This window comes from Grammomys surdaster, unplaced genomic scaffold (genome assembly GCF_004785775.1).
Source record: "Grammomys surdaster isolate TR1022 unplaced genomic scaffold, NIH_TR_1.0 345, whole genome shotgun sequence".
NCBI classification, from domain to species: Eukaryota; Metazoa; Chordata; class Mammalia; order Rodentia; family Muridae; genus Grammomys; species Grammomys surdaster.
Genome location: NW_021604764.1, coordinates 1,292,435 through 1,309,579, shown reverse-complemented (window position 1 = coordinate 1,309,579; position 17,145 = coordinate 1,292,435). Strand labels below are relative to the sequence as shown.

The following is a 17,145-nucleotide window of genomic DNA, read 5'->3' as shown; positions in this document are numbered from 1 at the left end:
CTCTCTCTCTCTCTCTCTCTCTCTCTCTCTCTCTCTCTCTCTCTCTCCCCCTCTTTAAAAGAAAGGCTATGCTTCCTCTTACGTTAAAAAAAAGAAAAAAGAAAAATATACTTGGAGGCCTATAAGATGCAGAAGCCCCTCTGAGGTGTCTGGCAGCTGTTCTATCATGCCGTAATCCTTGACAATTGGGACACTAATTAGACTTTTTTTAAATGCTATGAAAGACATCCAGGCTTTCTCTGTAGAGGACCCGGGAAGTATAGTGATGATGTATTAATTTACCAGCCAAGAGCACAAAATGACTGCAACGCTTATGCCAGATTGGTCACCTTCTGAAGAGAGTGTGTGGACACGATCTCACAGATTTAAAGGTATTCACATACATCCGTTGAACCACTCGTAAAGTGAATCCATGTGGTTTTGTATAAACTTTTCAACAGGAATTCTTATGTGCAGTACAGTCTGAAGTCTGCTTCACTAGAATGGAGGAAGGGGTCAACCCAGAGCTTTCTGGTCTCTCAAGCCAGGCTTCCTCTGTGATGACTCACCACCCAGTCAGCAGAGAAGCTCCAGGGTGTCTGCCTGCTGGATTTACTACTTTGGACCTTAAGATGAAGCCTTTGTAATCGTCAAACACATTGATAGATTCACCTGGGTCTGTAAGGATTGAGTGAAACAATACTTGAAAACTCTTTTCCGGAGTCTGCCAGTAAAATCTAAAGGCTTCTGTGCTGGAAAGTAAAGCAGCTTTTGTTATCTGCTTCCCGAGTGAGTCTGTAGGGTGGGCTTCTCCACCGCCCAGCGATGACTCAGATGTCCTGATTGTTCCAGGAGATTAGCTGGAAGTAAGAAGGCAGGAGTTTTCAGTGCTGGGTCCCTCCTGGGTTGGTTCATACAAAGAAATCGTTCTACTTCCTCATAGTCTTTGGTGTTTGGCTGTCTTTGAGACTTCATAATTATTTATGAAAATCACATGTTGAAGCAATGTAGCCCGCCAACCTGGACTTTCTTTTATAGAGTCATGGATATGCGTTCTGTGCCTATTTGTTATAAACCTTTTGGCGCACATGGGACATTTATTCTGAAGGGGCTGTCTAGGTGCATAAGCAGCCATGTTGTCTTTCGAGTTAATAATGAAGAGGCTTCTGGAGGGGAGACTGCTGGGCCATAAGGCATTATTAGCATTTTGGATTTTGTTTAAAAGTTAAGTTATTGAGAATGCCTACTATGTGTTTCATCTAGTTTTAGAAATTCATAATTCCACCTCAACCACTTACTAGGAAAGTCATTTGTAGGACTGGCCATTTAGTAGATAAAGCTGGTTGGCTAGAGTCCTTCACTTATACTTCCCATAAGACTTTGTTTGTTTGTTTTTAAGGACCTAGGTTTCTGTGGGGTTTGTTTGTTTGTTTGTTTGTTTTGAAACTGGGAGGCTGTCCTTGATCTTATTCACCTGCCTTCACCAGAACCCAGAGGAATCAAAGGCATAAGCCACCACACCCAGCTAGAACCTAGATTTTGAATCGGCTTTTTTTTTTTTTTAAGTACGTGTAACTTGGTATTTCTCATAATCTCGTTTGTTAAATCTTTTGCTAGCCGGGTGGTGGTTGGGCATGCCTTTAATCCCAGCACTTGGGAGGCAGAGACAGGCGGATTTCTGAGTTCAAGGCCAGCCTGGTCTACAGAGTGAGTTCCAGGACAGCCAGTGCTCCACAGAGAAACCCTGTCTCGAAAAAACAAAAATAAATAAATAAATTAATTAAAAAATAAATAAATAAATAAATATTTTGCTGAGGAGCTAATGTGAAAAGAAAATTCATATACAATCTCCAACTTCATGGAGACTAGGCTTTTAACATCATTGTTGTAAGACTCTACAGGATGCTTCTGCTTCTGTTTTCCTTCCTTTCTCATTCGGGACTTATTTTTTTTATTTATAGTTTTTATTTCTTCTGTGTGTTCTACTCTACTTTTCTTGTATCTCTCTCTCTCTCTCTCTCTCTCTCTCTCTCTCTCTCTCTCTCTCTCTCTCTCTCTCTCTCTCTGTTCTCTTGCCCTCCCCTCATATCTTTCCTAGAGCCTGTGGTTAGAACCCTGGTTTCCCTCTCCAACAGGACTCACTGTTTCCTCACCCTGCCGTCCATCCTTCGCTCCCTTTGCTTCCTTGTCCTCGCGGCTTTCCTCACTGGAAGCTTCTACATCTTGACCTTGGCCGTTTGGTTTCTTCTCTTCCCCAGTCTCCTAGAACTCTGTTTTCAAGGAGCCTCACGTACATTTTCTGCTTTTGTAAGCTAGTAGTCTTTGATCATGCTGTCATCCTCTGGTCGCTTTGTAGCAGGGGATCATGCCCTTTTCCTTGACATCTCCCTTCATCCGAGTATGTGGCATTTCTGACTTGGTTATCCAACCTGGGACTGCCCCTGTCTTTTCTTTGTGGAGGCTGTCTCTGATTTTGTTATGCAAGTATGTATATTAACACATTCTACATTTACTATCCCTGCTGATTGATATTCCTTTCTTATTCCTCTTTTTAAATGTGTATTCATGAACTCTTGGATTTATGTATGTATACCATCTCTATGCAGGTACCTGAGGAGACCAGATGGCATCAGATTCCCTAACCTTATAGGATAGGTCATGACCTATATGAGTTGGGCGCTGAGAACCAAACCAGTGTCTTCTTAAAGAGCCACATGTGCTCTTAAGCATTGTGTCATGTCTCCAGCCCCTTGTGTGTTTTCTTACTGTATGTTGGGCTTAGAGGAAAGGACAGCTGTATGTAAGCACTAGGGGACTTGTGGCTCTGCTGAACCCAGAGTGGGACCTCTCTGGGACGGTGAGAAGGGAGAGTAGAGTAGAGGACCAGTGTTAGAAAAATGGAGGCTAATCCATGAGATCTGAAGGGTAAGGGTGGAGAGATGAGCAGTTTGGATGAAGAGAAACAGAATGAACAGATGGTGCACATGCTCCAGGCCACCGCATATTTTAGGGTCTCAAGTGAGTTCCCTGGGGGACACACTGTTGTCAAAGAGCTGCACTGGAACTTTGGCTTCTGTCGTGAGTTCTGTAAGAGAGGTCACTTCACATCTGTACCTGAAGCCCCTTTATATTTGTTTATAAACCAGACCTGTAACCCTGTCTTCTTAGGTGGGTTCACCTGGATGTCTATTCGGGACCCCAAATTTTAGATATCCCAAACTTGTGTCTCCTCTCTCTCCTGAAGTTAACCTTTCTTCTGGGTTTACTAATCTACCTCTGGCCAGGATCATTCTAGATCAAACCTTCAAAGCCATCTTTGGCTCTCCTTTATCTATGCATTCTGAGGTTTGAGACGTATACAGTACTATCTCCTTTGTGTCTTGCACCTGGCGCCTCTGTGTCTCCCCTTTACCTTTGAGCTGGCGGTTTCCATAGACTACGTGCGTCTCTGGACCTCACCTAATCCTCCTGTTTGTCCACCACCACTTTCAAGTTTCCAGACCCAACTCTGAGTTGACGTAATGCAAGATTCCTAGCGAGAGATAATTGTCTCCCCTCCAGTCTTCCTGTATATCTCTGGACCCTATCTAAACCTGCTCGCCACTGCCACTTTACTATTTCCAAACTCAACCCTGAGCTGATGTAATGGAAAATTCCCCAGCGAGGGATAATTGTCTCCCCTCCAGCTGTGCTGTGGCCCTCGTGATTTTGACCGTTCTTTGGACATCATTAGCGTCATTTCACAACCAACATTTCTGTATAGAAGCTACTATTCAATCTTCACGGACTGTAAGCTCCTTGTGGGGCAGGGCCTATGTCTTGCTTGTTTGTTATTCCTATAGATTCCCCATATTGGCATGTATAAGCATTTTTATTATTTATTTATTTATTTATTTATTTATTTTTTGGTTTTTCGAGACAGGGTTTCTCTGTGTAGCTCTGGCTGTCTTGGAACTCACTCTGTAGACCAGGCTGGCCTCAAACTCAGAAATCCGCCTGCCTCTGCCACCCAAGTGCTGGAATTAAAGCCACCACCGCCCGGCTGTAATAAGCATTTTCAAGTTGTAACTCAGCTACTAGTCTGGGAAGATGTAGTTCAAGCCAAGTTAATAGTATCTGTGATAGTAATTTTTAATTTGACATTAATTTCATGTCTCTGTGCATTTGTTTTATTCTGAAAAGCTTTTTTATTAAGCTGTGCCGATGGCATAAATGGAACAGTTAACTGGAAGACCAAGCAAGCCAACAGTTTTATTATCAGCAGAAAAATGGCTGCTGGGAAGAAAGATGGTGAGTTTAGGCCATATATGTAAATCTCCATTTGGCTGTCAGTGTTTGCTTCCGGTGTTCTTTTGTTACGTTTTAGTCCCGTGTCAGTAAGTGTTTAATAAGTCAGTCTGAAAAAATAAAATTTTGTTTTCCTAATCTTCTAAAAAAAAAAAAACAACTTCTGATCCTCTTCTGTTGTTAGTCCATTATTTCTGTTTTTTATAAACTAAAAATCACTTTTGTTTTTAACCTATGCCCCTTATCCAGTCTCTATCATAACACAGAACTGTTCGAGTGTGCTTATACCAATTTATTTAAAACATTAAAAAACACTAAGAAGTAGAATTAATGATATCATTTTAAAACAGTCTTTGTAAACTTAGGAAAAAAATGGCCATAAATATTTTGTCTAGTTTTGAGTGATTTGATCGTAAACCAATTTGAGGTTTTGCTATTAAATAATGACTTGGTTCTTGTTTTCTATTAGAAAGATGGCTTCACCCTTGAATGATGGGTTCATCTGTCTACGTTTTTTCTATTATAAATGTGTCCATTAGCAACATTACATGACCTCTGATACAGTGTGTTTATTTAGGGGGAAAGCCTGCCTTAGGGTTAGCTTCTCTCAGAACATCAGTTACCATTGTAAACCTTTGCTTATTTTTTTGTTTGTTTATTCAGCTTTAAGATCTTTCTCCTTCTTCAAGTATTAGCTGTAAGTGGTTATGAAGATTAATCAGACAGTAGCCTGGTTTCTGTAAGTTTGGCATCACCAACATGTTTGCATAATAATGCCAGTGTTAAAATATTTTTGAAAAGAACAATTTTATATCATAAAATGTTCTTACTTTGAGATTAAAAACTTCAGAGTAAGGAATGTCTTTCCTTCATGTTAGGTCACTAACATTTTTATAAGTGGTACCAAATTATTCAGCAGCTGGGATCTTCATCCTCCACATCTGCTTTACGGTAGGGCAAGGTTACCTGGCATCACTTCTGTCTTTGAAACCAACATCTGTGTACTTAGGCATTTCATTGCTCATATCTGTGTAAAGATACCAATTTTATAATAGTAACTTCCCATGAAGAGATGCCAGGCATTTGTTTGCACCAGAGTACTCATTCTAGAACTGCTTGCGGTTCCTCCTCCCACAGTCTCTCTTAGCGCTCTCTAGCGCTCCTTAGCTCTCCTTAGCTCTCCCACAGGTCCTTCAAAAGAATCACTCTTGTGACTCATGTGGTTTTGTTGGTTTCTTTGTGGTTTCTTTCTAGTTATGGGCCTGATGTGTGTATCCTTCGTGTTCTGGTCAGCACTGGATCCTGTACTCTATCCCTTCCAAAGGAACGGAGCCATCTCTGGCTCCTCATGCATCCGTGGCGTGCCCAAAGACACTTCCTCTAGGCTTCCCAGCATTGTGCATTAAATTATGTCCATCCTTTTCTTCTTCATGCTCCCTCTTGTTTTAAACTGTGATACTTACTTAGTGCTTCTGCCTTTCCTAGCACACCCCTCTGATCCCTGTTTGCTTTACCAAAAGAATGTTGCCTAGCTAGCTCATAGATCCAGCTGAGTTACTAAGCTGGAGCTGTTTGTAATCAAGTGTATCCACAGACAGACAGACAGACAGACAGACAGAGACAGACAGACAGACTCCACCAGGATCTCCATGAGGTAACCATTTCTTGCTTTTTTGAATGCCATGCTTCTGATTGGACCTCAAACTAATGCCTAGTGCGTAACTTGGCACATACCATCTCTTGAAATAGAAGTAAAAACCCCTCTCAAATTTATCTATTAAACCAGTTTGGATTGCAATGCTCTTATCTCACATCCTTCCGAGTTTTCTTTTTTTCCTTGTTTCCTCATCCCATTTAAAGTCCTAGTGGTTGGAATAACTTGTAGAGAAAGATGTAAGTTTCACTAACCATATGAAGACAATCGGTCATCACTTTACAGCTCACAAGTACTAGTAGCTTCTGTAGCGATGATATGTAAAGTGCTAGATGTCACGTTCACCTCTCGGCAGTTTCAAGGGAGCAGAACTATTAGAAGAGCACTTATGTAGTAAGATGTATTTAATGGTTATTTTTGATGCAGCTTTTAAGCTATCTTGATAATTAACTAAAAGATAGCAGAATAGTGTTTCTGTAAATAAAATTCAGAGGATTTGCTTTATGCCAACATATTTCACATTATTCCTTGATATATATCACGTGATTATAAAAGTAATAAAAAGCACTCCAAATATGGATCCTCTTCTTTTATTTTGGGATGAGAGTAGAGAAATTATAGCTACAATGTGTGTCCATAGGCTAATTTATTTGAAAATAAGTATATCTTCCTATTTATAGACTTAAACTTAGCTTTTCTTGTTATTTTAATCAGGTGTTAATTCTAGAAAGTACATGTTCTTCACTTGACACTTTTGAATATTCATGTAATGAAGTTTGATTGTATTCTTGTATTCACTCCCTCTTGTTATCCCTTTCTTACATGCCCCCACTTAGAACAACGACATTCTAAAATTTGTCACCCTTAGGTTTACTGATTGACGATGTAGTTTTTTTTTTCTAAAGAAATTAAGACAAAAAGTCAAATTGATTGTACTTAGATTCCCTAATTTCCAACTTAAATGTTAAAGTTTAACAGAATATTCCTGGTAATACGGTAATATGTACATTAGATAGTGTGAGCTTCGATCTTAAAGGCAGCTCCATTATTGATCATCAAATGAGTGCTAGGAATGGAAGGATGGTGCAGTGGTTAGGGGCACTTGTTGCTTTTTCGGGGGACTGGCCTGGTTCCCATCAGCCACAGTAAGTGGTTCACAAGCAGCTCTTAATTCCAGTTCCAGAGCACATATGCACACTGAGGCACTCACATACACATACAAAATAAAAATGAACCAGAGAGGGGTGTGTATAGGGGAGATTTGAAGATAGAGGTATGGTTCTTGATGATCTCTTTGCTGCCATGATTGTTGAGGATCAGAAACTGCCCTTAGGCTGAAAATATTCCTTTGCCTCTGATAGGTGATAAAGTCAGGAGAAAATCTCAAAATTTCTCAAGGACCATGTACAAAAGAGGTGAGGCTGTCCTCCTAAGTTTTATCTATGAGGCCAAGATGCCTCCTCTTCTAACAGCTAAGAAGGCTTCTTCCTCCTTGAGTTTGTGCTTATAACCTTGTCTTTTCTAGTTCTGTAGTATAATTAAGATAGCCCTCTGAAATTAGAAGCTTAGATTATCCGATCAAGTTCTGATTCTCTATGAATCACAGAGAAATTATTAAGAAAGGTAAGGAGTCACGCGACTGCTTACAGCCTCTCACTGTAGCAGAATGATCAACGACCAAATGTGTTAACTTGTGTTTTGTATTGTCAAATTGATAAGCTCTGCGGCTACCCTCTCGGTCCTGGATCTATGCTCGTGAAACAATCATTTAGTCCCTCTGGGATTAATTTTGTCATCTATACAGTAAAATGGAAGCCTAACTTCTCCAGGAAAGCAAATGCATGCCAGTCCTGGCTTGAATAGGAAGCTAAGGGAATGTCTCCGTCAGAACCAGTGCTTTGATCTGTCTTTTAATAAAAATATTTGCATGCCTAGCATGACATCTGAAAGACTTTTCAACTTTTTGGTGTTCTGAGTCTTGTATTCTATTGATTATCCATTGGCAATAGTTTGTACCCCTTTCCTATCAACATTTAAGATACATAGACACACAAACAAAGGGGAAAACATATTTGTTTAGATAATAACCAAAATGATTCCAATTTAGAAAACTTAATAAGTGATTTAAGTTAGGAGGGAAATTTTTCATGAAGAAATTCTTCTGCCTTTTTGTAGAAAAAGACCCAAGTTTTGATTTCTGCTTCGCATAAGCAGAAGTGCCTGTATTCTTAGCAAGGAGGTAATCTTAATGCTATTCTTAGGAGGAATCCCACAGTTTAGGCATGGACTTTACTTGCAAGTAAAACAATAGCTGCCTACCTCTAGATGAATGTGGCCAGCTGGCCTTTGATACCCTGAGGTGAAAGGCTGACAGTGGAGAAACACTTTCAGTTAAAAGCCAACATTTGTAAAGCTGGATTGGTCAAATTTCCCATAAATCTGAATGAGAAGAGAAAAAAAAATGAAAACAAGTTGTGTACCTGGTTATGTATTAAGATTTCTTAAAATATTTTTTCTACAGTAATTATCTGGTTTAATAATTAAATTTCAATTCGAATGTTGTAATAACTTGTTAAAAATGAATTAGGAAGGAATTCATAAATGTATTAAGCTCTAGAAATCCCGAGATGAGTTATCTTGATTCAGAGAGCCAAAGGGGTTCATCTCTCAGTCTGTTCCAATACATTGGTTATCGGCTCCTTGCCGTGCTGTTCACGCAGCACGCAGGAGAACTCCGAGTCTCAGAGAGATTGTTAAGCCCACTAAAGCTGTAATATGAAGGGGGAAAAAAGAAATCTCACTCCCCCCATTAGCACTTAAAATGCTTGATTTTTCAGGATATTCATACCTAGTTTCTTAGGTCAAATTTTGCTTTTTAAAGTTGTATTAAGACAGGTGGCTGGTCAGCACTCTCTTTATAACTTGAGCATTTTTGACAAGTCATCCCCATAATTTTTATTTCATTTCTTCCAGATAGTACTTTCCATTAAGATAATGCTGTGCACAGTTTTAAATCCCTATCCGGATAGCTGTATCCGAGTCTTGTTTAATAGTTTGTCTACAAAGTACCTTTGGATACCCCCACCCCCCAGTGAATGAGTAGCTTCACATCTTCAAATTGGACATTGATAAAATTGAGATGCTTTTAAAAACAAGCGTTTAGTTTGTCATACGAAAGCCATTCATTATAGTATCTTGGTATTTTTTAAGTTGGTTAAGTTACTCCTGCTCAGAGTAATACTTAATCCATAAATCTGTGTTTAAATTATGCAGTCTGTTTCTCATACAGCAAACACGAAGTTATTTCACATAACACCGTATGTTCATTTTGATTCAAAAACTCATGTATACACAGCATCTGGATTGAATTCAGATTTTCAATTGTACACTCATTTATTTCTGACTCTATTACATTAAATAGAGTTTATACTGCTTTTGCCTCAAGTAATGACCCTATCCCAAGGATATTAAGAGTCTATTCACGGGTGTATGGCTTCAACTGGAAACCAGGAAATGCATCACAAAGGGGTCCTTGGGCAGCTAATGCTTCAAATGCTGTCTTCTGCTTTTTTCACATCTGGCAGAGCACGGTACACACGGAAACAGCACGTATCTCCTCTTAATTTATCATGCAGTCCTACGTTATTTGCTAGTCTGGCTTTTAAACCTGCAGCGGGTTAATAATTGCACACGTAAAAGGCGAGAGAAGCCGCTATAGAAAACATACTGATAGCAATGAGAAATGACAGCTGACAACTTGTCTACCGGGGGGGAGAAAACAAAAATCTATAAAACACACAACCTTAAAATGCATTAGCCTACTGGGACCCACTCGTGTGATTTGTAAATGACAGGCAGCCAAACAGTCCATACAGCCCCCTGTATAATAGAGCCGCGTGTGGTAATTGATGTGCAAAATGATGATCTTGCAGCATTATGAAAGAGGACCAACTGCGGCTGCCTTAGGAACATCAGGCTTCTACATACTCCATTCAGTGAGTTTATGGTAAACTGAGGTTTTACCCAATCCTCCTAAACCTCAAAAAGGAGAAAATGACCATATAAGTAGATCTTTTAAAATCATCAGTTTGTTAATGAAGAACCTATAAAAGAGGCATGCACATAATTGGTACCTTGCGAAGGCTAGTTGGACACGCTTATTGACAATAATTTATGACATTCTTTTCAAAGATTGCAAAAGGAGACAGGTTTAAGATTAAACGTAGCTGGAACTTTCCAGCCTGACACTTAGTGCCTGTTTTATCTTTATAGCTGTGTCCTTGTTCTTAATGACGCAGAAAAAGGTCCAGTAAGTGTTCTCTGGCCCCTTTGTAAAGATGGGGTGGCATGTGTCTCTGTTTACATTTCAGTGACAATCTACACAGCGATCGTGAAGCTCTGTTAGAGGTTCTTCAGCAACGCAGTGCTTTTCAAACTTCAGTGTTTGTGAAGTATATCAGTGTTTGCTTCTGTTTTCAATGTAAACCTGAGTAGAGTGCACACCGATGCAGAAGCTTATCTCTTCCTTCATGCCGAGAAAACATTGCTAACAGATTCTTAGCAAAGGAAGACAGGCACAATTTAGCGATCGTGAGGTCCCACTTTATTGCTATTGCTGTCAAGATCTATTATTTGATTCTTGGCTTGCTACTGTCACGTAATATAGAGTTGTTGAAATACCCTGACCTTTCTATATACCCTGTGACTAAAACATGCGATGAATACTTCTGTGAATAAGATCATGGCCGTATGGCAAAGAGAGACACAGGAGCTTAGGGAGGGGAAAAAAATATTGAAATCATTATTTTCCAATACTATTTTCCTTTTGGCTCTTCTTGATTCGGACACAAGATTTTTGTGTTTGTTTGTTTCAAATAAATTCTATGGCTTATGGGAGGATAATTTCAGAAGTTTTAAATTGTACCACCATAACCGCCTTTCCTACTTGAAGGTGATGGTTTTGATGCACCATGTTCGAACTCTTGCTCTGATTGTTTTGCTCAGTAAGGTTGCTAGATTCAAAGGGATTTAGCTACACACTGGCTCCAGTGTGTATCCAGTGGCACGGTTGCCGAGGTAATGGGTTTTTAGCTGTATAAGATTATGGAACCATTCAAGACAGGGAGAGGCCAGCCTCTGTGACCTCGGCTTGATTAGTACAGTGCTGTACACATGTACATTGTGAAGATGGTTAGGTCTTAGTGCTGTGGCTTCTTAGGGTGTTTACATGTTATTTTCTAGGGTCGTTATTAAGAAAAATCATGTGTATCAAGTTCACAGTTTATGGGTCGCACCTAGGCACCTGTGAGTGCAGCGTGTGTTAGCTTCAGGTAGTAGTCTCCGTGGGTAGTTTGCATAGGCCTTATGGGCATTATTGGCATAGCTCATGTTTAGGAGAACAACAACCCAGGACTTCAGATTATCTATGCAATTTTGCTTCTGAAAAGAAGCATAGGTGTAAATACTGCCCAAATAGCCCCTCTTGAGGAGCTATTTGTTTTGCAAATGACAAAGGGACAGGAAAAGGGCTCTTCTCGAAAAGTGTTGTGTGGGTGCCCATAATTTAAACCTACCATATCGACAGGAAGTATTATTTTCACAAACAAAACATAGAGGCTTAGTCATTTTCCATTTCTGGATGATGAGTGTGTCATACATCTGTATCATGTTATTCTCGAGTGAATAGCATATACACTTAAAGTGAAGCAGGCTTTACTGTGAGGTTGCCAAGGTAACTGACCAGCAAGGATGCAGTTCCAGCAAGGATGCAGCTCCGTAGAACGGCAATTGAGTACACATGAATAAAAACAATGTGTGTGTCATCTTAAAGCCCGAGAGGGCGATGGTGGATTGTGGATTAACTCTGTACATTCAAGAAATGGTGTTTGTTTGTTTGTTTGTTTGTTTGTTTTTGTTTTCTATGAGAATCTGAGGTGTTCTATACCAGTCACGGTGGAGTGATATGAAATGATAGGTACCCTTTAATGGGTTCATGTTAGGCTTTATGAGGGCTATATAGAAAATAGAATTATTTCACAGTGTTATTTAGCTTGAGAAACATTTCTTTTTGCTTTGCAAGCTGACATATATCACTTTGCCGTAGCAAGCACTAAAAGAGGCTATTATTTTATGATGGAAATGGAGGATAGTAATCTACAGAATACTATACCTTAAATTAAGTGTCATATATATTTAATTCCCTCGAATGAGACCTGTGTCTGTCTCTACATCGTCTTTGTGCTAGTACTCATTCATTCCACAGGCGTAAATAAGCCTATTTAAATATGCTCAACACTCCTCAAGGTATTAAAAAAATGACAAGGAAAATAAAGCTCAGTATTGCACCGCACAGTGGGTTTTTTTTTTTTCATCTCTAGGAAGACTAATAAATCAGGTAAGCTCAGAAGAGTTTCACTTACATTATTCTAAGTATTCCTGTACTTTGGATATGAAGCTGCAAGCTAAAATTTTAACACCTTTAATATAGAGAAAAATAACTTCTCAGCAGGAGTTTGAAAGTCTCCGCAATTTGATTCTTTCCTTCTCAGCTCTTTTCTTCTGACATGAGCCCGAGGACTGTGTATCGCTGGCTTACTTCATTCCTGTAAAGGGTCTCCACATTACCCCAGGATAGCATCGTGCATGTTTTCATTGCTGAATGCCCGAATGCCTGAATGCCCAAGTGCCTGTCTCTGGATTGTACACACCTATTAAGAAAAACATTAATTCTATTAATTTTTTCTATATCTTTCCAAAGTCAGCCCATCCTTCAAATTATTGCCAGAACACCTAAAACTCTGGAGTAATACCTAGTTCAGAAGATGTTGGTCACTCAAACTGGATGATAACCTTGTGGGAGACAGGGATCTGGCCTCTTTAAAGGGTCATCATATTTCTGAAACCATCTGATATTTTGGACATATTGTGATATTGAACTAGAGCAAAAAAAAAAATCAGATTATCATCCTTTTCATCCTGACAATTTTTCTCCAATTCAGTGATTATTATTTGGCATGTGACCATCATTCCCCAACGTGAGCAAATAGTCCTGGAGTAGAAGCTGGCAATAAGAAACGCCAAGGGGAGACTTTACATATTTTCAGTGTCGAACGCATCAGTCTCGCTCTGCAAACCTTGTTAAACTATCTATTATTTATTTATTTGTTTGTTTATTTGGTTATATGGCATTTTTGTTGTGGTTATTTTGTTTGTTTTGAGACTAGATCTTGCTCTATAATCCAGGCTTGTCTAAAACTCAAACCTATCTTCCTACCTGATAGTCTCCTGAGTGATACAATTAGGCTAGCTATTCCACAGACTTTGAAATTGTGATTTTAGTAGTCAAGTTATGAATACATAAAACTGCAAGACAAATGTATTAGTTCATTTTCTTTGGTTGGGGGGCCAGCTATCCACAGAACATAGGGACAAGTTTTCTCACAGGGACAAACATTTTGTGGAAGTTTTTTGGTTTGGTTTGCTTTTTAATTTTTAATACTAAAAACTTTACTGTAAGTGATTTGGCTACCTGGGGCTTTTAGCAAGTTTGTGAGCTTTGTGTGAGTAATCTTCAGGTTCCTGAGGTTAATTACCACATTTACAAATCCATCAGTGACTACAGGAAAGAAGTGGGTTGATATGGTTTATCAGTCTAAAATTACTTCTACTGGCCAATCGTGAAGCTAGAATCCCAGAAGATATTGCAGAGGTGGCAAAGGGTTATGACAGTAATGTGTTGGAGGAAATGATGATAACAGACAAAAAACAAGACGTAGAAACTAATCAAACCAATTTGGCCATTTCCGTGCACTTACGTCTTATGCCCGAAGTCACAGGGAATCATGAAATTGGTCCCATTTCGCCTAAAGAAGTGACTCGTGCAGAGCTGTGTTGCGTAGAGAACTATATTGCATAGTTGTTGCTTCTCATTTAGGAGGTAGCAGAGTGGGGTGGATTACACTGATTTAATTACTGGATGCCAAAATTGAGAGACATGAAATAAAGTTACAGTTTCTTGGAAAGGTTTTGCTAATGTATAGAGAAAGTAGCATACCTTCCTAAGTATAAATGAGTTACTGCATATTTCCAGATGCGAGTTTCACAGTCCGACTAGCTTCTATTTGGAAAGCTGTAGTACTTATTATTTTAAAAGTACTCTATGTATTTGCTTTTTGAAAAGGGAAAGGGGAAAAGATGCAGTAATTATGAAATCTGTCAGTTCTTATTCCAGGTATGTTGTTGGTGATATTTTTGAACAAAAACAAATCATCAAAGTTAGATTTACATCTTTATGCTTAATGGCAATTAAAAATACTAAATGTAATGTATGTTATTTTGTTTGTGTACTATCTTAACGGTGTCTAAATACAAGTCGGAAGAGTTTTCTCACTCATGCTTTGTCCTAAAACTGTGTCCCTTTCCAACAAATACGCACTCACTAATGGTTCTCTGGTGTGTTAATGCAGTTTTTCTCAGCAATTTCTGCATGGTGAGCTTCGTCCCTGTAGTCTGCGTTCAGTTGTCGAGAGCAGTTCTCATTCTCATCTGTCTTTTCTCTTCCCCGTTTGCTTCCAGTGTACACTCTTTTCTCCAAGGTGCACTCTGACCGGAATGTATACCCATCAGCAGGTGTCCTCTTTGTCCATGTGTTGGAGAGAGAGTATTTTAAGGGTGAATTTCCACCTTATCCAAAGCCTGGTAGGTTCTCTGCTGGAGGGGAGAAGAGTTCAATATCTCTTTTTTGTGTGATGTGCAGACCTGGATGATAGGAAATCAAATGTGATTAACATTATTTAAAATGATCTGGATACATGAAAAAAATTTGTTTTTGTTGTGGGAGCTTTCTCATTTTAAGAGTAGAAAATTACTTATAAAAGAAAGGGTTTTTTTTGTTTTTTGTTTTTTGTTTTTTTCATTTTTGAGTACATGTTTTTGGAGTTTTAGTGTTTAACTGTTAACATTGCTGCCTGGCAAATGACCTAGCTCTAGTCATAGAAAAATAATTATAGCTTTACCCAATTATGATTTTCTATACTATTTCTTACATAGCATATTGGTTTTTGGTTTTTTTAAAGCATACATTTGTTGCATAAGAGAGTGAGGTAAGGGATTAAGTAACTGTTTTAAAAAGCTTTTACTGTATGAGACAATTTGATAAAACTTCATAATGTAATGATTAATTTTCCTTCAAAGTAATAACAATTATTAAAACATATTTAATTCACTATTGATTTAAATGTGTTATTTTGGATTATCACAAAGCACTGTTACATTAATGAAGACATAGAAAGAGCAGTAAGGGAAAACATTAAGTTAGAATTCTGAAGTAACAAAAATGACTTCTGAAAATTAAATCTTGGAAAAATAGATGTTTAGTATTAGAATTCATATAAATGTTCTTTTGTGGATTACATGAGGAACAGCAGCTTATCTGACAACATTAATAAAATGAAGGTAGACCTGTTTTTAATAGTAAAAAGGGTCTTTTCATCAATTACTTTAAAAGTATTTTTTTAAAGAGGTTTGCTAGTTTTATAAAACTATATGGCTAAGCTTTTTGGACAGCAATTGTTACATGTAAAACAGGCATGTGCTTATGACATATTCTGATACCCTTATAATTATTTGAGCACTCCTTAATATTCAAGTGATATTATTGAGAGATCTATGAAGGGAATTTCTCTCATTAACAGGTGAATGGGTCTTGGGAGATATTTGTGAATGATAGTTGTCTCACTGGTGAAACTGTTCTGATGTGTTCTCAAAATATTTCCAAGAAATTTGTTTACAATATTTATTCGATCTCTAGACAATTTCAGCAACCAAAAAGATTTTTTTTCCATTATGTGGACTCCTAAGTCAAATTTTCAGCTAATTTTGTTTTCATTTGTGTGTTTAGTCTGCTACAAATGTCAAAACAAACAAATAAACAAACAAACAAACAAAAACCCTTTTCTTCAATAGATCATTTTGATTGGAAACCACCAAGGAAATATATGTAGAAATAACTGTTTTATGTCTTAATTCTGTGTTCCTTATCTAGGTGAGGTTAGTAATGATCCCATAACATTTAACACAAATTTAATGGGCTACCCAGATAGACCTGGATGGCTTCGATACATCCAAAGAACACCATACAGCGACGGAGTCCTGTATGGGTCTCCAACAGCTGAAAATGTGGGGAAACCAACTATCATTGAGGTAAGTTGTTTTGAACAAGTGATACAATGGTTTTGTAGCATTTGTTTTAAATGTTGAAATTAAAGTTACATGGCAGTGATTTTTAAGTTTTTTTTTTAAAAAAACATAGAAATGTACTCATTAATGTTTAGAAATATGATATTCCTTTCTATAAAATTTGCTTTTTCAACTTTTATATTAATAATGATAAACTAAATTAGTGAAAAATTAAATGATACTTAAAAGAGATAGATTCATATGAATTCTACTTAGTAAAATAAGTAAAAACATAGAACATTTATTTATTCTATAAATTAAAAAATGATTTCAGTTATTTATGTCTGTGTACATGGGTGTGGGTGCACATGTACCATGGGGCATTTGTATAGGTCAGAGGACAACTTTCAGGAGTCTCTCCTCCTACTTTGTATGTCCTGAGGATCATGTCTTCAGACTTGGCAGGAAATGCATTTACTCACTAAGCCAAATTGCCAAGTCAACTCTACATTTTTTTTTAATTCAAATTTCATGCTTATTGAAATAAAGTCATTCTCTAGAAATCTTAATTACTGAACACTGTCGAAGACGACTAGCGTTGGAAGGATGAATAATGAGTACATTCAGCCATGTTTTATGGCCTTGGTGCTGAAGATTTGAGAAGGACACGTTTTCCCAATGCTGTAGTAACTGTTGTAATCAGAAGCTGCTGAGGAGACAAGTTCACACTATCAGGGAAGCCTACCTGGAGGAGGAAGCAGCACTTCCAGATTTTTGAAATAGGGTTTGGGGCTCTAGCTTAGTGGTAGAGAAGATGGAAGCATATGCAAGTTCATCCCCAGCACTGAAAAACAAAACAAGATAATCAAACACACAAAAAACTGACACACACAGAATACGCACAGACACATACAACACACAGGCATACATACAGACACACATAACACACACAGGCATACATACAGACACACACAGAGGCATACACACACACACAACATACACAGGCATACATACAGACACACACAACATACACAAGCATACATACAGAT

General features: G+C 38.2%; 1 protein-coding gene across 3 annotated transcripts in view; it reads left to right on the top strand.

The window, feature by feature from the left end:
• Positions 1-17,145, top strand: part of Sgce (sarcoglycan epsilon) — a 76,689-nt gene that overhangs the window by 13,001 nt on the left and 46,543 nt on the right. For 2 of the 3 annotated variants that reach the window (XM_028779152.1, XM_028779153.1), the window contains exons 2-3: positions 14,495-14,617; positions 15,963-16,120. In XM_028779152.1, the coding sequence (XP_028634985.1) occupies positions 14,495-14,617; positions 15,963-16,120 (281 nt within the window). The remainder of the gene's footprint in view (positions 1-14,494; positions 14,618-15,962; positions 16,121-17,145) is intronic. The other variant, XM_028779154.1, reaches the window with a different exon arrangement.